Here is a 21,576-nt window from a genome sequence, read left to right as displayed (position 1 = left end):
GGTTTTGCGGCACTACCTCTATTGCCTCCTTGCGCCTCTAGTTGCAGGAGCGAGAGCTCCTTGGTTTTCTGTTTGGAGGTTGTTTTTGTAACTCTATACAGTATCCGTATTGTATGAGGTTTAGTATCTATTTGTCTGATGTGACCTTCCTCCATTCCTTGATGAAGTCTCTTATTCTCCCCCCTACTGGTGTTGAGTGTTCGAGGTACTATTTGTCGAATGTTCGGCTGCAGTCTTTACATTTTTCCACCCACCCCGAGGTGATGCTAGGTCGGGGGCCCCGTTTCATGGTGGAGTCACTTGGTTGAGGGTGGTTGGCCTCTTCGTGTTTGTCCTCGCCAGTTTCTGCGCCCTCGAAAGGACTGTCCCCGTGGCTTGTACTGCTAGTTCTGCTGCTGTCCCTGCTGGCCTTAGTTGTTCCCTTGGTAGCCTTGCTGGAACGTTTGGTGCGATGTGGTCGGCACGTTGCCTCTATTTTTACCACCTGGCTTTCTTGTGGATGTGCCCAGTCTCATTCCCCTGAACTGCAACGCCCCCATGGACCTTGCTGTTTCGTTGTCCTCCTTGAGCTGCGTCAACTGAGGTGCCCAACAGTTGCTCTCCAATAAAAGGTGTATTCAGGATGTTGCTTTGCACCTCTGGCTTGAATCCCGAAATTGAGCCATGCGGGTCTTCATCATTAGCCTGCTAGACGTATCTGCAGCATCCAATGCCGATTTTAGGCATGTGTGTTCCCATGTTCTTTCCCTCTTCTACCAGGTGGGTTGCTCTGTTGGTACTGGTCTGGCAGATGCTTTCGGAGCTGCCCAACTTCATCCCAGTGTTGGTATGCATGTCTATTGAATAGGGCATTGGAGTTTGCGATGTATTGCCTCATTTCTCTTCCCCCTTTGTCCCTGTGAGATCCATCCATCTCCTCTCCTTATCTGGATGCGGTCCGGCGTTCGTGGGAACATTGGCCCTCTTCCTAGCCGTGGCTGCAATTATGGAGTCTGCTGGCACTGACCCTTGGATGTATGCTGGTTCCTTTGAAGAATGTTTGTACCTCAGTCCTCGGGGTCACAGCTTTGCATACTGCTGGCTCCTTAAAGGCCTCTCTTCCCTGGTCCAGCACACTAATGAGCATGGGCAGGAATTGGCTCCTAGTTTGTTGAGGCAGTAGAGATTCCAGGAGGAAATCTGCCTTGGGCTTCTCTTCCTCTATTTTCACTCCACAAGTCTGTGCAGCCTTTTGTAAGACCATGTTGTAGACTCCTATGTTGTCTGGCGGCGAGGGCCTCGAAGGGTAAGTGTCTTCCTTCTTCCGGTAATCCGGCGTTGAGATCTGAAGAGGACGACCAAAGGTGGGAGATTGTGGTTCGCTCTTCATACCATGCACAATATCCTTTTCTTCTGTCATTCCATCCTTGTCTCCTACTTTACCTTCTCCACTCCCTTCCTCATTCCCCCATTTTGTGTACATCTCTTTAAAAGCACACTATTTATATTGACAAGTGACTGACAATTTCATTGTATGCAATACTTATATTTATATGTATACGCATGCCTTTAATTTTTGGGCACTGGATAGCAGGGATCAAGCGGACCAAAAGGTGAGAAGAAAAAGAAAAATTGGGGTGACCACCAAAAATTGTGTCACCCCAGCACTTAACATCCAAGGAACACAATAAAATCTTACTGTACGAGGAAAGTACTGCATGGCCAACTCAGTTTGAAACAGCAGACTACATTTCATGTTTATTCCGTGAATCAGCTTTGTCAATGCTGGCAATAAAGTTGCTTTCAAAATGTCATGTTCTGTTTTTTCAAGCAGTAATGAGATTTGTAAGTTCTTTACAAACTAATACTAAAGTTCTAGGTGAAGTATCTAAAGTACATAAGAGATTAATGAGTGAAGCCAAATCAAAAGATCACCTTGTCAGTCCTGCCACCTCGGCTAGGCCTTCCGCCACGACCACGCCCACCTCTGCCTCCTCTACCACCACGTCCAGGGCGGCCAAGGTCTCCAAAATTGATTTCGAGCTGGGATGTAATGTCATTTGCAGGTCGACGGAAATGATGATCAAAATCTGACACTTCAGTTTGAACCTAATAGTGGAAAGTATTTAAAGTTAGAAATTTGCAATATTTAGAATAAAATACATTTTGCATAACAGAAGAACATGCAAAAAAAAGTACACCCACTTGGCTCTAAATATACTAATTTCATTATATTCTTACCAAACAAAACTATAGTAAAAATTTGTTAAAAAAAAAATCAATCTGGACAAAACTTATCGGACAGCTTGGGGCAAAAATATTTATCAGAAGCTGTGTGTAGCAGTATGCGGTCAGCATAAACTTTTTTCTAAAAGGTTTTAAGTATTCACCCAACCAAGGTTTGGGATAACAGAACATTTAGAATAAGAATTTTAAGAGCTACATGACTAACAGCTGCATCAGGATTTCTTAAACCCTAACAATACTTCTGCACACACTGCCTCTAACATAAATATGTATTTCAGTATGAGGGTGCCAGAAGACAGTCATAACTAAAAACAGGCAGAAACTAGCATCAAATTAAAAAAAAGACTTGAAAAATGGAGCGCTAATAAAAACACCTCCCTGGCTAGTCTGATCACTCATTAAAAATAGATTAATCAGACACCTCAAGTTGATAGTTACCTCTCCCACTGCACTCACATCTTCATTAGGTATTTAAGCCAGCTGGTAACATCACAATCTGACTAGTGTTGGCTTATTATCCTTTCAAATTATTTGTACATCAGTTGCCTTCTGTAGCAGCGTCCTGTGCAGCAAGATTAATAGCGCTCGAGTTACCAGGGAAAATTATGAAAATAAAGGATATTGCATCACTCATCTCAAACATGCAGAGGTGAAATCACCAGTTTTGGGAGAGTGACTGTATCCCATAAATAGGTCATACGTTTCAGGCTTCTATTGAAAATGAAGAATGAATAGTGAACAGACTAACCCAGATTTGAACTGAAACATTCACATGGCAAACCGAAAGCCACAGAAATAAACATTTTAGGACAGTCATGTGTAGTCTGTCCACCAGTTAAAAAGGTTTACACTTTTTAACAAGGGCCAGTTGCAGCGAGAAGCTTATGATTAAATAATTAAACGTTTTCCAGTTTAAGTATTTGAAACGCACAATTTAGGGTAATCCAAAATGTAGCCATTTTCAACATGCCACTGCAGATATGGCTCCAGAGATTTGTAGGTTAAAATTGTGAGCTTCAATTATAAAACTGGAAATGGGTGGTGTACTTAAATTTTCAGAGATAATCTTTAGGAAATTCTGTACAACAGAAATACATTTTACTTAATTTACCTCTTCACTCTTAGCCTTGTGAAGAACAAATCCTTTCTTCCATTGACCATCAGCACCCTCATTTGGTTTACGAATGTTAAATTCAACCTTTGCCCGTTCTTTGTCTTGCATAGCTTTCCATTCATCCAATGTCATTTCTTTGGGACCTTCTTCCTTGACTTCTTCCACTTCATTTTCCCTGAAGGAATAATAAAGTTTAGTGCATTGATGTGCCTATGCCAACTCGCAAAACGTGTGGCAAACTGTTATAAAAATTGGAAAGATTACTTGTATTAAAGCAATAGCAGTAAGGAAAATGTTACTTACCCTGCAAGCATCAGTTTGTAGCATGTAGTGCAGTAGATTCATATTTTCTGCATACTCCTGCCATCTAGTGTTGGGATAAGGCGTTTGAAACTTTATTCATTGAAAAGAATCTTTCAAGTCATGAGGTAAAGGGACATGAACTACTCCCTTATCAGGCAATGTGCATGGGGTGGCGGAGTGAGCTAAAGAAGGATGGATTAAACCCACATCAGTTGACTGGGGGTGAGTGCTTGCAATGTTCAACACTCCGTCCATCATCCCCTTTGGTTTTGCAATGCGAATGGGCACCAACTCCATAGTTAGTTTTTTTTTTCTTTACAGTGGTTAAGCGGATTGATGGAGCGGTAGGTAGGATAGCTTTGGTGACCATGTGTAATGTTCCGTATAACAGTTTAAATATGCAATTGCCAAAAAAGAATATCGGCAGCAAAGGCTGGCTCCCTGAGATGGGTGGGTGCAATTGAATGCTACGGGTGCAGAACTCTATCCTCTTGCTGCAACAGAAGACACTACTGAAGGGGCAGGATAAGGAGTAGTTTTTCTGTAACTCCAGTTCTGTAGTAGGGGTATCTCTGTTATAGTCATAATCTAGTGAATAGTCCCGCCCATGTGCGCGGACCCCGGAGCAATAAAAATAATCTCTTAAGTTGTCAAGTCATGCAGACCTGCATCCACACTTAAGAGAGAATTTCAAAGACAGATAATGCAGCCTATATCCACAGGCTACACTGTCCAGTACTTGAACTAGAAAGAATTCCACCAGCAACCACTAACTGCACTGCCTGCCCAGCTTTTTCCCTAGAGAAAGAAACCTGCCTCTTCCAGCAAAATCCTCTGGAATGATAGAGAGGAAGGAATGGACAGATAAGCCCCATAGGCTGCCATTATGTGGCTCAAAACAGGATACTGTGCCTTTAAGAACTTTCCAGAACTTTTCCAGTATCCCAGAATGCACAGCAGGTACCTTTTTACTTTCAGTTCTTTTTGAAGGCGTAGCACGCCAGACCTGTAGCATTCCTTATATTAACATTCATCTCTCCACCGGGGAGGAGGGCGGGTGCTTAGGACTATAACAGAGATACCCCTACTACAGAACTGGAGTTACAGAAAAGAAACTACTCCTTCTGTAGTAGGGGGATCTCTGTGTATAGTCATAATCTAGTGAATAGAATGGCAAGCCCATCCCCACACAAAAACGGCGGTGGAGAAGATCACAAAATAATACCACTACTGTGCGAACAAATTTCGCAGCGAAGCCTGCCCAACCGGAGCATCTGCTCTGGCATCCGCGTCCAGACAGTAATGCGCAGCAAAGGTATGGACCGACTTCTAAGTGGCCGCCTTGCAGATTTCTGCAATCGGAACATTACGCAGCAAAGCAGTCATGGCAGCTTTGCCCCTGGTGGAATGAGCCTTAGGTTTACCCCCTAAGGTCTTATTAGCCTTTTGGTAACAACTGTATACAGGACACAATCCACCGAGAGATGGACTGTTTGGAGGTAGCAAGACCGGTCCTGACTGATCGATAATTGATAAACAATTGGTCTGACCTACGAATATCTTTGGTCTTATCAAGATAAAACTTCAACACCCTCCTCACGTCCAGGGAATGTAGAGACCTTTCCGCTGGAGAAGAAAGATTCTGAAAAAACGTAGGTAAAGTTATGGTCTGGTTGACATGAAGAACAAGTTACTTACCTTCGGTAACGATGTATCTGTAAGAAACATTAGATTCCTCACCTTAGAATATCCCCAGGCGTCAGACTGGATCCGGAAGATTTTTCGTCAGCAATACCCCTTGCGCGTCGCTAGGCGTCGTCTGCGGCTCCGCGTCCGTCGTCGCCGGAATGACGGAGTACTTAGACGCCGCCCTCGCGCGCTGACGTCAGTTCTTGTACATAGCCTTCCGCGCCAGGAACGCAGAGCCATGCAAGAGACCGACACTGGTGCCAAAACAAAATTCTAGGGCCCTGAAAGGGATAGCCTTAACCCTAGATGTCAGTCCGCAGAACGGGGAGGATGGGTGGGTCGGTGAGGAATCTAACTAATGTTTTACAGATACATCGTTACCGAAGGTAAGTAACTTGTTCATCTGAAAGAAACACGTTAGATTCCTCACCTTAGAATAGATACCCAAGCAATACCAACCCCGGTGGTGGGTCTGCGAAGCAAGATCACACCAGAAAGTCCTGGAGGACAGAACGGCCAAAGAAGCCATCCCTCCGGAATGGCTGTCTAGGCAATAATGCCTGGCAAACGTGAGCAGCGAAGCCCACGTTGCTGCCTGACAGATGTCCTGCAAAGGGACTCCCCGTCCCAAAGCAGTAGTAGCCGCTGTGGCCAGAGTAGAATGGGCGCGCAGTCCAACAGGCGGTTCCTCTTTTTTTTGCCAAGGAATAACAGATTTTTATACACAAAACGACCCACCGGGAGATGGTCCGTTTGTGTACAGCTTTTCCCTTCTTTGCACCCACGTAGCCAACGAAAAGCTGGTCGTCCACTTGGAACTGTTTAATGCGGTCCAAATAAAAGGAGAGCGCACGTTTTGGGTCCAGACAGTGGAGCCGCTCTTCCTCTTTGGAAGGATGCGGAGGCGGAAAGAAGGTGGGCAAGGTGACAGATTGCCCAAGATGAAAGGGGGTCACCACTCGGTAGAAAGGAAGGACGAGGCCGAATGACAACCTTGTCCGGATGAACAGATAGAAAAGGAGGCTTGGACGATAGAGCCTGGAGCTCACTCACCCGTCTAGCCGAGGTGATGGCTACCAGGAAAGCAGTCTTAAGCGTCAGCAGACGAAGAGGACAATTATGAAGAGGCTCAAAGGGAGCGCACATTAGAAATGTGAGAACAAGATTCAAGTCCCACTGAGGCATTACGAAAGGGACAGGAGGGAACGTGTGAGTAATGCCTTTAAGAAAGCGCGACACTACAGGGGACTTGAAAAGAGGGCTGATCTGGAAGCCGTAAGAAGGCAGAGAGAGCAGCAAGATAACCTTTCAAGGTGCCGAGGGCAGAGCCCTGCCGGGCCAAAGAAAGAAGAAAGAGGAGAACCTCAGAAAGAGGGGATCCACAGCCTTTGCTGTGCACCATGCCACAAATTTGTTCCACCGGCAAGCGTATACCGTCTTCGTGGAGGGACATCTGGCTGCCAGAATGATATCACAGACTTCAGGAGGCAAGTCAAATGGCATCAACTGCCGCCGCTCAATCTCCACGCATGGAGGTAGAGGCTGGACAGGTTCGGGTGGAGGACAGTCCCCTGCTGCTGCGACAGAAGATCCTCCCAAAGGGGCAGACGTGTCGGAGGATCGGTCAACATACTGAGTAGCTCGGGATACCAGTACCTTCGTGCCCAATCCGGAGCCACCAAGATGACTTGGGCCCTGTCGCGCTTGATCTTCAGCACTCTGGGCAGAAGTGGTATAGGCGGCAAGGCGTACAACAGACCGCAACTCCACTCGCGACGAAAAGAGTCGCCGAGCGAGTGACGCCTTGGAAATTCCAACGCGCAGAACTGCTGACATTGCGCGTTCTCGTCGGTGGCGAATAAATCTAACCAAGGCTCTCCCCACTGCTGAAAGAGACCTTGCGCCACCTCGGAGTTCAGACGCCATTCGTGATCCATCATGTACCGGCGGCTGAGTTAGTCTGCTCTGGCGTTCAGAGAGCCCGCCAGATGTTGAACCACCAGGGTGACGCCCTGGTGTTCCAGCCATGTCCAGAGGCGCAGAGCCCACTGACAAAGGGTCCACGACCCCACCCCGCCCTGTTTGTTGCAATACCACACGGCGGTGGTGTTGTCCGTGAACACCTGCACGACACTTCTCCGGACAGAGGGAAGGAAGGCTTTCAGTGCAAGTCGGATCGCTCTCAGCTCCAACAAGTTGATGTGGAGGCTAGACTCCGCCGGAGACCAGAGGCCTCTGATCTCCACCTCTCCCATATGGCCACCCCATCCCAGAAGGGACGCATCCGTCACTACGACATGCTCCGGTAGGGGTAGGCTCTTGCCCGTGACCCAATCGCGGTGCGTGAGCCACCACTGCAACTGCTGTGCAGCGCCCTCCGAGATCAAGACATGGTCGGACAGGTTGCCGTGATGCTGGGCCCACTGAAACTTCAGGTCCCACTGCAGGGCCCGCATGCGCCGCCTGGCGTGATGCACTAGTAGGATGCAGGAGGCCATCAGCCCCAGAAGCCGCAACACTAGCCTGACCGAAACCCAGGATAGAGGCCGAAAGATGGGAATCTGGGCCTGTATATCCCGGACCCGCTGCTCCGGTGGATGGACCCGGAACTGTGCCGGCTAGAGAACCGCTCCTATGAAGAGGAGCTTCTGAGAGGGGCTCAGGTGTGACTTCGGCACGTTGATGGAAAACCCTAGCAAATGCAGGAGATCCGCTGTAGTCTGGAGGTGAGAGACGACTGCCTGGGGCGAGCCCGCCTTCAACAACCAGTCGTCGAGATAGGGGAAGACTGGAACCCCTGATCTGCGCAGATAAGCTGCGACCACCGCCATCACTTTCGTGAACACCCGAGGGGCACTGGTAAGGCCAAAGGGGAGCATGGTGAACTAAAAGTGCTCCTGACCCACCGTGAACCGCAGGTAACGCAGGTGGGCTGGCAGGACGGGGATGTGGAAATATGCGTCCTGCCAGTCCAACGCTACCATCCAGTCTCCACCAGGGTCTAGGGCAGCTAGAACCTGAGCCAAAGTCAACATTTTGAACCGTTCCTTCCGGAGGAAGGCATTGACGTTCCAGAGGTCCAAGATAGGGCGTAGGCCCCCTTTGCCCTTCTTGGGAACCAGAAAGTAGTGGGAATAACAACCACGACCTACTTCTGGGCTCGGAACGCGCTCGACAGCCCCCTTGGCCAAGAGGGCCGAAACTTCCTCGTGGAGAAGATTCAAATAATCCCCCGAGATACGGTGGTGCTGCGGTGGAATGGCTGGAGGGGTCGTCTCGAAGGGGAGGGAGTAGCCCCTTCGGACGATTTGCAGCACCCACCTGTCCGACGTGATGTAACGCCAGTGGAGCAGGTGATGGCGAACTCTGCCGCCCACTGGCGTGGAATGGGCCTGAAAGCTCGGACTAGGAAGGCTTTGAGGCGGATGCTGCCGGGGTGGATGTGGACTGACCGCGTCGTCCTCCGGTACCGCCTCGGCGGAAACCGCGACCGCGTGAAGGCTGGTTCTGCGGCCGGTGGCTAGGCGGACGTGAGGAGGTGCCCCTTCCTTGGCCACGAAAGGAGCAAAAAGCGGAAGCTTGTGGCCGCGGGGCCGAGAGGCCCAAGGACGTGGCCGTAGCCCGGGAGTCCTTGAAGCGAGCCAGCACACTGTCCGCTTTCTCACCAAAAAGGCGAGCGCCGTCAAAAGGCATGTCCATGAGTGTGCTCTGGACATCCTCTGATAAGGACGTGGACCGCAGCCAGGCGTGACGTCGAAGCGCCACCGTGGTAGAAGAAAACAAGTTACTTACCTGTAACTACAGTTATCCAGTATTGGTATCTTTCATAGATTCACATGCCTGAATCATTCCCCGTCGCCGAGGCGGGAGTCCCCGGTAAATAAAAAAGTAGTGCCAAAATGCTAGTAGCAGTAGTAGGCCCAAAGAAAAGGCCCAAAGCCTGTACCTTAGCAGCCTATCTACCTCATTATGCAAAAAGAACCAAGAATTTGGTAACAACCAATCAGACACCAGCACCCTTCTAGAACCCTCTCAGCAGAGCCAGTTCTCCTCAGATTTTCGTAGCACAAGTGGGAAGTGAACGTCCCAAATTATATAGAACTGACTCTACGGGGAGGAGGGTGGGTGCATGTGAATCTATGAAAGATACCAATACTGGATAACTGTAGTTACAGGTAAGTAACTTGTTTTCTTATCCAGTATTGGGGTATCTTTCATAGATTCACATGCCTGAATCAGAATAGCGAGCAGTATACCAAGTATACAGTCGTTTGCGGATGGCGGGAGACTAGTGCTGATACTCCCTAATTGCATCCACAGCTTGTAACAAGAGGTATAAGAAAAGATCTTAAAATTCAAAATATGCCATCTATAAAGAGAAAAGCATGTTAACATGAAAGCAAATCATCATTGTAACACATTGCATTGTTATATTAAAGATATCAACATCTTACATATTAAAATATGAAAAAAGGGTACCTGAAGGTATCTCAAAGAAACAGATGTCGTAGTACAGCTTGTCCAACTGCTGCATCATCACGATGCGTAGATTGGAGGCAGTAATGTCTGGTAAACGTGTGGACATTTTTCCATGTCGCAGCACGGCAGATATTTTCTAGAGTCACACCAGCAAACAATGCTGTAGACGCTGCTACTGTCCTCGTGGAATGGGCCTTGGGTTTCCTCAACAGAGGCCTGTGAGCCTTGTCATGGCAGAAAAGTATTGTAGATGCTATCCATCTGGCGATGGTGGATTTTGTAACCGCCTTTCCCAGAGTAGTTTGGCCATAAGCCACGAATAATTGATCAGACTTTCTGAGGTTCTTTGTTTTCAGAAGATAGAATTTAAGACATCTCTTGATATCGAGAGAATGTAAGGCTCGTTCCACTGGGGTGGATGGATTAGGAAAGAAAGTCTTTAACGTCACTGGTTCATTAAGATGAAATTGTGAAGGCACCTTAGGTATAAACGTTGGATTAGTTCGGAGGTGCACGTAGTCTTGAGTGAAGCGTAGAAAAGGTTCCTTTACAGTAAACGCCTGAATCTCACTCACTCTTCGAGCTGATGTTAAAGCCAGAAGTAAAGCAACCTTCCATGTAAGGAATTTTAGGTCAGCCTTGTGGATGGGCTCGAATGGATGCTTCATTAACTGTAATAGGACTGTGTTGAGCTCCCATTCCGGTGGCGGAAGTCTGACCGGAGGAAACTCTCGGAATAGTCCTTTCATAAACTGTTTAATTAAAGAGGATGAACAAAGAGAAGGGCCATGAGCACCCCTTCTGAATCTTGAAAGTGCAGCTAAGTGGACCTTGACTGAAGGGAAAGAAAGCCCAGATCTTGCCAGGTGTAACAAGTAAGGAAGGATCTTTTCTGCAGGGTCATCCACCGGGTGCACCTGGTTTGCTTCACACCAGCAGCAAAACCGTTTCCATTTTAGACGGTAAGTTTTTATCGTGCTCTGAGCTCGTGATTTTGTTAATATATCCCTACAGTCCTGAGGGATATCCAGGTCCTTAAACTCTAAGAAGTCAGGAGCCATGCGTGTAAATGTAGGGACTGAGGGTCCGGGTGGAGAACCTGACCCTTGTTCCTTGACAGCATTGTGGGCGTCGGGCGAAGACTGATCGGCTGGTCCTGTGATAGCAATAGGAGCTCCTGAAACCAGTATTGGCGTGGCCATCTGGGTGCAATCAAGATGAGACGACAGCCCTCCAACTTCATCTTGCGTATGACCCTCGGTATCAGGGGTATCGGGGGGAAAAGCGTAAGCACAAATCCCTGACCATCGCATGGACAGGGCATTCCCCCTTGAGCCCTGTTGAGGGTATCTGCTGGCATAGAAGCGGCATTTCTTGTTCTCCTTCGTGGCGAACAAATCCAGCGGTGGTGTTCCCCAAGCTCTGAATATTCTGAGCACCTGAGCTTGCTCTAGCTCCCATTCGTGGCAATCTGATTGGGATCTGCTGAGCGTGTCCGCTAATGTATTGCAGAGACCTCTGACATGTTCTGCTCTGAGGGTTATGTTGTGGAGTGTGACCCATTCCCACAACTCCTGAGCTTCCGTGGACAAAGTTGCTGATCTTGTTCCTCCCCGTTTGTTCACGTAGAACATGCTGGTAGTATTGTCGGTTCGAATCAGAACCGAAGAACCTGCAATCCTTGGAAGGAAAGCCTGCAGAGACAGAAAAATTGCTCGCAATTCCAGACTGTTGATGTGTCTGTTTTTGTACTCTGGGGACCACTTCCCCTGTATCTGTAAATCTTGGAGATGACCTCCCCATCCTTCCATGGAAGCATCGGTAGTGAGGACAAAGTCTGGAATTTTCTGAATGAAAGTAAGTCCTTCTGATAAGTTGGGAACATGGGACCACCAACATAGAGCGCTCTTCATGCCTGAAGTGACTCTGATGATGTCGTCGAAGGTGCCCTTCACCTGCTGCCACTGAAGGTGTAACTCCTCCTGCAAGGGTCGCATGCGGAGCCGCGCCAGAGGAACGAGGTGTATTGCAGAGGAGCACATCCCTAGCAGCGACGCGAACATCCGGACAGAAACTGACTTTCTTTTGGAAATTCGGATTGCTAAGTTTTGAAGACGAACCTGCCGTTCGTGAGACAAGAATGCCTTGCAGCGGACGGTATCTAACAGCGCGCCCAAAAAAGGAAGGATCTGCCTTGGTTGTAATTGAGATTTGCTCCTGTTGATCGTAAGCCCCAGAGAATGGAACAGACGAAGAGATGTTGTCACAGCAGTCTTGACTGATCTTTCCGAAGGACCCTTTATTAGCCAGTCGTCTAAATACGGAAAGACTTGGATTCCTTGGGAGCGCAACACTGCTGCCACTGGAGCTAGGCACTTCGTAAAGATCCTTGGGGCAGATTTTAACCCAAACGGGAGCACCTTGAACTGGTAATGGGCGCCAGCCACTGTGAAGCGAAGATACTTGCGATGCTTCGGATGTATTGGGATGTGAAAGTAAGCGTCTTCCATATCTAAGGAAGCTAGAAAATCTCCCTCGTTGAGGCAACCTAGAATTTCCGCCAGAGTGACCATGCGAAATCCCTGCTTCTTGAGGAATCTGTTCAGATTGCGAAGGTCTAAGATTGGGCGCCACTCCCCTGATTTCTTCTTGATGAGAAAAAAGCGGGAATAGAAACCTGTCCCCTTTTGAAGCGCAGGAACTTTCTCGATTGCGTTCTTGAGGAGCATTGTTAAAGCTTCCTTGAATAGTAAGTGAAGACGAGGGGGAGGGGGTCCCTTGGGTGGTTTGTTGGGTGGTTTGGTGACAAACTCTAAGGTATGACCGTTGTGAACCAGGTCCAGAACCCACTGGTCCGACGTAATTTCTTGCCACCTGGTCGCAAAAGTTGAAATTTTTGCACCCACAGGGAGGGGAAAAGGAGTGAAAGGCGCCCTGCAGAAATCATTGCTTCCGTGAGGTGTCTCTTCCCTGATTCTGCGATCTTTTTCGTCCGCCTTGACGAGAGAAACCAGATGTATTGGTCTGTCTGTAGGAAGACTGATATGATTGCCGATACTGAGGCTGGTACCTATTTTGTTGGGTATGATAACTTCCTCTGGAAGAGAATCCACGGCCCCTTGCTCCTCTGAAGGTACCTCTTTTGTATTGTAAGGAGCCCAACGATCTTGCAGTATCGGTATCCGTTTTAATTGCTTGGAGCGCATCATCTATGTGCTTTCCAAACAATGATTCGCCATCATAGGCCATGTCCAATATTTTTGTCTGGACCTCTGGTCTGAACGTGGTAGCTTTCAGCCAACCCTGGCGCCTAAGAACCGCAGCCCCAGCCAACTGGCGAAAGTTAGTATTCGCAATATCCAGTGCGCAGTCGATAGTCTGAGGCTGCACGCTCACCCTCCAACAAAATCTTTCGAGCGTCTTGCCTGTTATCCTCTGGGATGAGGTCGATAAAGCTTGCCATTTCTGACCACATCTGGCGGTCATAACGCCCAATTATCGCTAGGGAATTGGCTGCCCTGATGGAAGCAGCTGCCATAGTTGAAAATTTTTTCCCAATTAGATCCAGTCTGCGTCCTTCCCTATCCGGTGGTGTAGTGACCGGTGCTGCCGGATTCTTAGACTTTTGTTGGGCTGCCTGAGATATAACAGAGTCTGGACGCGGTTGACCAGTGAGACAAGAGGGACTGTCGGCTGGAGCACGGTATTTTTTGTCAATCCGTGGAAGCACCGCTGGTACTGATGCCGGGTTTTTCATGATTTTAACCCCTTCTTTCCAAATATAGTCAATGATAGGGATAGCTCTCGTAACCTTCCTTGACTCCTCCTTAAAATCATGCAGAAAACAGTCAGACTGCTCAATGGTAACCGGCAAGTTGAACCTGGTCGCAGCTCGCTGCATAAGGTTATGGAACCCCCCTATATCTTCTGGAGGCGAATCAGATGGTAGAGGGGTAGGTGGCGAAGGCATAGGGATTATATATGAATCCCAAGGGTCTGCTGGGTCTGGCAACTCGCCCTCTTCGTATTCCTCCTCCGAGGTTGTATCCTGATGCGGGTCCTGTGGAGGATCAGGCAGTTGAGGCATTGGGGCTGGAACCTCAGGCAGAGGCAATGGGTCCGGCTGCGGCGCAGTCTGTGGAACCTGTGGAACATTTGGCTGCGGTGGAAAACGCTGCTTATAATCTGCAAGCATGGCCTGTAGGTCTTGTATCAACGTAGGGGGCAGATGTGACATCTCATTCCTACGAGTTTGTGTGTAGCAGGGTCTATGGTGCGGAACGATTATGTCTTCCTGATAGTAATGCCCTTGATAATCCTCATCCTCATCGTCCTCCTGACATTTAATGTGCAGTTCCGAAGGGTGGCGAGCAACCCCAAAGGGCCCTTCGTCCTCGTCATCCACATAATCATCATCTTCAACATAAGTTTCCAGGAGATGCGAGGGAGTAAGCGGTGAAATGTCCTGCCTTTGAAAAGACTTTAGTTGAAAAGTCCTGGTGGAAACTGGAGTAGAAATCATCGTCGACGAGGTCGTCGTCGACGGGGCTGTGGTAGACGGGATCGTCGACGGTATCGTCGACGGTATCGTAGATGGTGCGCTCGTCGACTGGCTCGTCGTCGACGGAGCCGTCGTCGACGGGCTTGACGTCGATGGTATCTTCGTCGACGAGCTCTTCGTCGACGGGCTCGACGTCAACGAGCTCTTCATCGACGGGATCTTCGTCGACGATGGAATCTTAGTCGACGAGCTCTTCGTCGACGAGCTCGACGTCGACAGGCTTTTTAATGGCGGAATCGTCGACGGCGGTACTGCTGACTTCGTCGACGAGGACTTCGTCGACGACCCCTCGACGGTGGGCTTCTTTGAGAGGATAGTAACCTTCGTAGACATAATAGGTGAGGTAAGCGCCGTCGTCGTGAATGTTTGCGTCAATGAAGAAGCAGACGAGGTGACAGAAACTGAAGATTGAGAGTAAGCCAAAGATTTTGAAAGGCTTTTACTCACAGTTTGCTTGACTGTAGATTCCTGAGGAGAGTGCGCATCAGAAGTAGAATGATGCGATTCTTCCCATCGCTGGAAGAGCTGTCCTGCGATCTAGCTCTCTTGCTAGAAGTAGAGGCTTTGTCATCCTCCTCAGCCGAAGAGGATTTAAGCCACAAAAGCACTCTCGCCTCCCTATCCCTGAGAGTTTTTGTAGGTAAGGTGCGGCAAATCTTGCAATCTTTTGCCTCATGTTTAGGGTAGAGGCAGTAGATGCAGTCTACATGTTGATCATCAACATGGACTCTCTTCTTGGTGCAGGTCCTGCAGGACTTAAATAAAGCCTTCTTGTCTGACATGCTGAAGCAAGTTAAAAGAAAACTGAGAGGCACTAAGGGAAACTCCCTTCCACACGACGTGTGGTGAAAATCTGAGGAGAACTGGCTCTGCTGAGAGGGTTCTAGAAGGGTGCTGGTGTCTGATTGGTTGTTACCAAATTCTTGGTTCTTTTTGCATAATGAGGTAGATAGGCTGCTAAGGTACAGGCTTTGGGCCTTTTCTTTGGGCCTACTACTGCTACTAGCATTTTGGCACTACTTTTTTATTTACCGGGGACTCCCGCCTCGGCGACGGGGAATGATTCAGGCATGTGAATCTATGAAAGATACCCCAATACTGGATAAATCGCCCTACCCAGCGAGTCCGTAGTGTCGAGTCCACATTGGATTGCATGGCGTGCTGCATCTCTCCCATCGGCCAGGGCCGAGGAAAGCCGCGCCCGGGCCTCCTCCGGGCACAGTGGCAGCACGTCCTCCACCGCATCCCACAGAGAGTGGGAATAACGGTCCAAGAGACAGGCGGTGTTCAAAGACCGCAGGCCCAAACTGAGCGAAGAGAACAGCTTCTTACCCAACTGTTAGTCTCTTGGAATCCCGGTCCGGAGGAGCGGACGGGAAGGAGGATTGGGAGGTAGAGGCCTGGATAACCAGTCTCTCGGGGGTGGGGTGTTGGGACAGAAAACTGGGGTCGCCCAGAGCAGGGCGGTGGCGCCTGGCAACGTTCCTATCCACAGGAGGGACTGTGGAGGGCTTGGACCAGGTGCCCTGCAGAACGTCAGTGAGGGCCTCAGTGAATGGCAGCAGAGGCTCAGTGGAGCATGCGGCAGACTGAAGCACCTCAGTGAGGATGTTAGTCCTCACAGCCACGGCAGGCAGCTCAAGCCCAAGGGCTTCGGCTGCCTTGCGCAGCACCACAGAAAAAGCTGCACCCTCCTCCGAAGCCACAGTCTGAGGAGAGATGAATCCAGTGTCCGGAGAGGTATCCAACCCACTGGCCTCCCCCAGTTTATCTGCCCAGTCCTGTGCAAGTTGGCTCTGAAGGGCCATAGGGTCATCAGACCCCCTCCCAGTCGCCCCCGTCATCCGATTCCTGGTAAACAGGAGGAATGATCAGAGCCGGTCGATAGACGATGTGTCTCTAGCGGCGTCGGGACCGGACAGGGGCAGAACCGGGGATAGACATCGAACGGAACCGGCATCGGGGGTGGTATCTGTGTCGGCGGAGGAGGCGTAATGAGGGCGACCGGCGTCGACGGGGCCCAGGCTCGGGCCCCTCGGGGACCTGCGGCGTCTGGGCCGGAGCCTCCAACGGTGCCAGGGCCGGAGCCGCCGGCATGCGAGTTCGCCCAGTCGAGTCCGCGGGGCCCGAAGGCGCTCCAGCGGGCGTCGACGGCAGGCCCAGGCTCCTCATGGCTGAGAGGAAGGCACTGACCTCCGCCGGCGTCGCGTCAGTCCCAGGGACCGTCGGGTATGGGGACTTGCGCGGCTCCTGCGGAGCCGCAGGGGTGGAACCACCCGGACCCTCGGCCGAGTCGCGTGACCGGCGAGGGGAGTCCGAAGAGCGGTGTCGCTTCTTGGAGTGCCTCGACTTACCCGAAGACTTCGAGCCAGACGAGTGACAATGTAGAGTGCGGCTCCACGACCGATCCTTGGACCTCCTCCTGGACCGGGATCGAGAGCGACGCGAAAGAGACCTTGTACCACCTCCGAGCGAAGACGCCATTCGTGATCCATCGTGCACCAGCGGCTGAGTTAGTCCACCCTGGCGTTCAGGGAACCTGCCAGGTGTATAACCACCAGGGACATGCCCTGATGTTGCAGCTACGTCCAGAGGCAGAGAGCCCACGCCACCCAATTTGTTGCAGTACCAGATGGCGGTGGTGTGGTCTGAACACCTGCACTGCTCTTCCTTCGACAGACTGAAGCAATGCTTTCAGTGCAAGACGGATTGCCCGGAGCTCCAGCAGGTTGATGTGGAGCCTGGATTCCGCGGGAGACAGGAGGCCTCTGATCTCCGCCTCTCCCATGTGGCCGCCCCATCCCAGAAGTGACGCATCAGTCACCACAGTGACGTCCGCTTGGGGAAGGGAGAGGGATCTGCCGTTGACTCAATCCTGGCTCAGCCACCACTGCAATGGGTGTACAGTGCCCTCTGAGATCTGGAAGACTTCGAAAAGATTACCCCGATGCTGCGACCACTGAAACCTCAGGTCCCACTGCAGAGCCCGCATAGGCCACTTGGCATTGTCCAGCAGCAGGATGCAGGCGGTCATGAGGCCCAGCAGCCTCAGGGTCATCCTCACAGAAGCCTGGGATAGTGGCTGAAACATGTGTCATATCCAGAATATCCCAGACTCGCTGGGTCAGGAGGATAGGCCCGAAACTGCACTGTATCCAGAACTGCTCCGATGAAAAGGAGCTTCTGAGAGGGAATCAGGTGTGACTTCAGCACGTTGATAGTGAATCCCAGCGAGTGCAGGTGGTCTGCCGTATTCGAGGTGGGAAACGACAACCTGGGGCAAACTCTCCTTCAGCCAGTCGAGATAGGGGAGGACTGGAACCGCCTGGTCTACGCAGATAAACTGCGACCACCGCCATCACTTTCGTGATCAGAGGGGCACTGCTAAGGCCAAAGGAGAGCACGGTAAACTGAAAATGCTTGTGGCCTGCCGTGAACCCTAGGTAACGCCTGTGGGCCGGAAAGACGGAGATGTGAAAACAAGCATTCTGCAAGTCCAACGCTACCATCCAGTCTCCAGGGTCGAGGGCAGACGAGACCTGAGGCAATGTCAACATTTTGAACTTCTCTCAGAGGAAGCAGTTGAAGTCTTTGATATCAAGATAGGACGTAGGCCTCTGTCCTTCTTGGGCACCAGGAAGTAGTGGGAACAACCACAACCGACTTCTGGCACAGGAACACGCTCGATGGCTCTCTTGGCCAAGAGATCCTCGGACATGCGATGGAATGTTGGTGGCATGGAGGGAGGCTTAGTCTCGAAGAGGAGGGAGTAGCCCCGTCGGACTATCTGCAAAACCCAAAGTCTAACATGATGTTGTGCCAGTGAGGGGATGGGGGGAGGGGGTGATGGTGAATCCTGCCATCCACTGGCAACTGGTGGCCCTGAAAGGTCTGACTAGGAAGGCTTGGAGGCAGCTGGAGAAGGGGCACTGGTGGACTGGCCAGCCCTGCCCACTGGTCACCAGCCGCACATACGTTGAGTAGCTTGCTACAGCCTGTGGCCCTGGGTGGAACGTGGTGGGGCACCCCTTCCATAGTTGCGAAAGGGGGACTGAACGGGGCGAGAGGTGACAGCGAGGCCCAAGTCTCCTTTAAGCGCATTGTCCGCCTTGTCACGAAACCAGAGACGGTCATCAAAAGGCATGTCCAAAAGGGTTGATTGGACATCCCCGGAAAATCCAGTGGACCTCAGCTAGGCGTAGTGTTTTAAGGCTGACGTAGAAATTGTTCTACCTAGCGAGTCGGCAGTATCCAGCCCACAACGAATGGCGAACTTTGCTTCATCTCTACCCTCTGCAACTGCACAGGTTAGTACAGTCCGGGCCTTCTACAGGGACTCTGTCAGCACTTGCGCAACCGTGTCCCATGCAGAGTGTTCACAGACCGCAGTCCTAAGCTGGTCGAAGAAAACATCTTCCCAAGATGATCCAGCTTCTTGGATTCCCTATCTGGGGGCCAGTAGGGAATGTGCCTTTGGAAGTTGAGGCTTGGACCACCAAGCTCTCAGGGGTAGGGTGTTGGGACAGTAAAATTGGGTCGCCCGGGGCCAGGCTGTGGATTTAGGTAATCATCCTATTCACAGGATCCCATGTTGGCCTTGGACCAAGTGCCTAGAAGGAGATCAGTGAGGGCCTCACTGAACAGCAGCAGGGGCTCCGAGGAGGCCACTGCCGGCTCAGTCAGTGGTTATTCCTGGCTGCCACCGTAGGAAGATCCAGGCCCAGGGCCTCACCCGTGCTACGCAACACCACAGCACAGGAGGCTCCATCTTCCGTAGCCACGGTAGGGGAAGAAGCCATACCAAAGTCTAGGGAGGTATCCAGACCACTAGCATCACTCAATTCCTCTCTCCAGTCCGGCTGGTCTGCCAGAGGGTCCACAGACCCCTCCCAGTTCTCCTCACCCTCCTCTGTCTGCCACTCAGGGCAAAAAGGAATGCCAGGATAGAACAGTGGTACAAAAGTACCGGTCGACACCGGTCCAGCTCAGTGTTCAGATCAAGGGGGTAGGTCGGGGTCGATGACAGCTGGGGACACAACCGTCGGAGGTGTCGGCAGTGGAATCGGCACCTGGGGAGGTGTTCTGAGGTCAACAGGCATTGATCTGGAACCATGGGGACCCTGCGGCATCAGGGCCGGAGCCGACTGTCGAAGGCTTAAAGCCCACAGCTGACTCCGCAGGGCCCAGGGGCATGCAAGCGGAGTCAGGCTGTCCACAGATGGAGTGGAGGGCTTCGTAAAAGGAACGAAGCCGGGCAACATAGGCTCCGGCTCCAGGGAAGGGAAGCTCAAAGCCGTCCCAGCAGGCTCAGCCCCCGGAGCCAAAGGACAACGACTTTCTGCATCCCGCGCTGGCCAGGGAGACGGCAGAGAGACTGTTCTTGTGCACCTTCTACCTGAAGACTTCAAAGATGGATGATGCAAATTCCGCAACCAGTCCCGTGACCTCCCACTCAATCAGGACCTCGAGTGACACAGAGCTAACTGCCGGGCCTAGAGAAGTTTAGGACCTCTCGCGCAAAGACTTCAGGTGCATGGCCCGAAAGTCTGAGCAAGAATTCGGGTCATGGTCGCGCTCCAGGCACCGGAGACACACTAGGTGTGGGTCCATGACCGACATCAATTTGTGACAGGAGTCACAAGGTTTGAAGTCGGTATGTTGATGGGACATCAATCCATGCACCAGGAGTTAAACTACTTGAAGACGTCAACAAGAGTGTTGGACCTGTCAGCCTTAGGGTGGTCTCCCCATCTATTTTTGAAAGTGCCTCATTTTTTCCACCCTCATTTTTATGTTGGACCTAGGTCTTAAGGCGCCTTTTCATTGCCACAGTGTTAAGGTGCAGGTGCTCCCTTCTCCCAAGATGGCTGCCACAGACCCCTGCTACTGCAGAGCGGTCTTTACTAGTAGCACCCTAGCTGCCAGGAGCTGGCTGGAACCCCACAACAATGTTGCGACACCAGCCCGCCTTTTTTGTCCCATAGGTAGAATGGGGAAGCTCCTGGAATGTGCTGGAACCTTCTAGAAGGGAGGTGGGGTTTTTACTTTTGCCGCCTTGGATAGAGGTCACCTGACCTAGGGATACTTAACAGAGGGAGGGAACATTTTCTAGTCAGTTGGCCAGTGGGAGTAAAACAGACCTGGGGAAAATCCACGCAGGAGTGTAGGCGGTAGGGCCTAGCCAGGGACTTATGCCTCTGAAAGTGACAGGACTGCCTTTTGAGTGAGGGATCCTGTACAGCCCACTGATCCAGCCCAGCGGTAGGAGAACCCAGGGGCCATCTGCTAAGCTTGGCTAGGAAGGAACTAGTCACCAACTCAATCCCTAACCCCAAGGAACAGAACCCCGCCAAGGGCACCAGTGACATCTGCGCCGCAAGAACGGAATGCTGAAACTGCATGACCAAACTGAATGCTGAAACTTCACGTGGCGATTGAATGCTGAACTGCTGGGGATCATCCAGGTATTAGCGCTGTGACCCCTGCGCTCCCTGACCTGGCCTGAGATTCCCTGCAACAATCCGCGTTGAGAGCTGAGCGCTACCGCTTAATTTGACCCACCCCCCTGACGCAGGGACCAGAGTGCGCTCACCGCTGCGGCCAAGAGGCCGGAAGCTTGCACCATCACCCCGTCGAGGCCCGCGGAGAAGCCCGGGGCCACATCGCTGCCGTCGCAGCTGCTGGCAGAGGTGTGAGAGGCCGTGACCGGGCCCCCGTCGCTGAGGGATCGACTGCGGAGTCCGACACAGCAACTAATGCCTGCCGCCGTGAAGACTCCTCGGACGCCGAGATCAAGGTAACCCCCGGGGGCTGGGAGGTAGTGTGGCCGTGCGGAGGCCTGGGAATCACCCCCCTGTTCCCCGGGAGGCTCAGGAAGGACCCGGTGCGCCCCCTGTCGAGCGGGAGCGGCACCGCACTCTGAGACTCGGGATCCCCTCCGCGGGACTCCCTCTGCGCATCGGAGACTCCGATTCCCCTCCGTGGGATTGCCCCCTCTTGTTGCTAGACTGCCGCGTAAAAGGGGACCAAGTGCCTACGGCCTGGTTATTAAGAGTAGCACTGTATTCCTAAGCTCTGCTCACCAAGGCTTAATGTTTGGTTACTACGAGTAGCGCTGTATTCCTAAGCTCTGCTCACCAATGCTTAATGTGTGATTATTACGAGTGGTGCTGTATTCTTAAGTTCTGCTCACCGATGGTTAATG

At 51.2% G+C, this 21,576-nt stretch overlaps 1 protein-coding gene across 2 annotated transcripts in view; it reads right to left on the bottom strand.

Annotated features, from left to right (window-relative positions):
- LOC146834780 (SERPINE1 mRNA-binding protein 1-like) overlaps positions 1-21,576 on the bottom strand; it is a 99,054-nt gene that overhangs the window by 41,533 nt on the left and 35,945 nt on the right. For both annotated transcript variants that reach the window (XM_085602318.1, XM_085602319.1), the window contains exons 6-7: positions 3,338-3,515; positions 1,915-2,088 (exon numbers count right to left, since the gene is read on the bottom strand). In XM_085602318.1, the coding sequence (XP_085458444.1) occupies positions 1,915-2,088; positions 3,338-3,515 (352 nt within the window). The remainder of the gene's footprint in view (positions 1-1,914; positions 2,089-3,337; positions 3,516-21,576) is intronic.

This window comes from Triturus cristatus, chromosome 4_2, assembly GCF_964204655.1.
Source record: "Triturus cristatus chromosome 4_2, aTriCri1.1, whole genome shotgun sequence".
Taxonomy (NCBI): Eukaryota; Metazoa; Chordata; class Amphibia; order Caudata; family Salamandridae; genus Triturus; species Triturus cristatus.
Note: the sequence above shows the minus strand (reverse complement) of the source record. Positions and strands in the feature narration are given on the sequence as shown.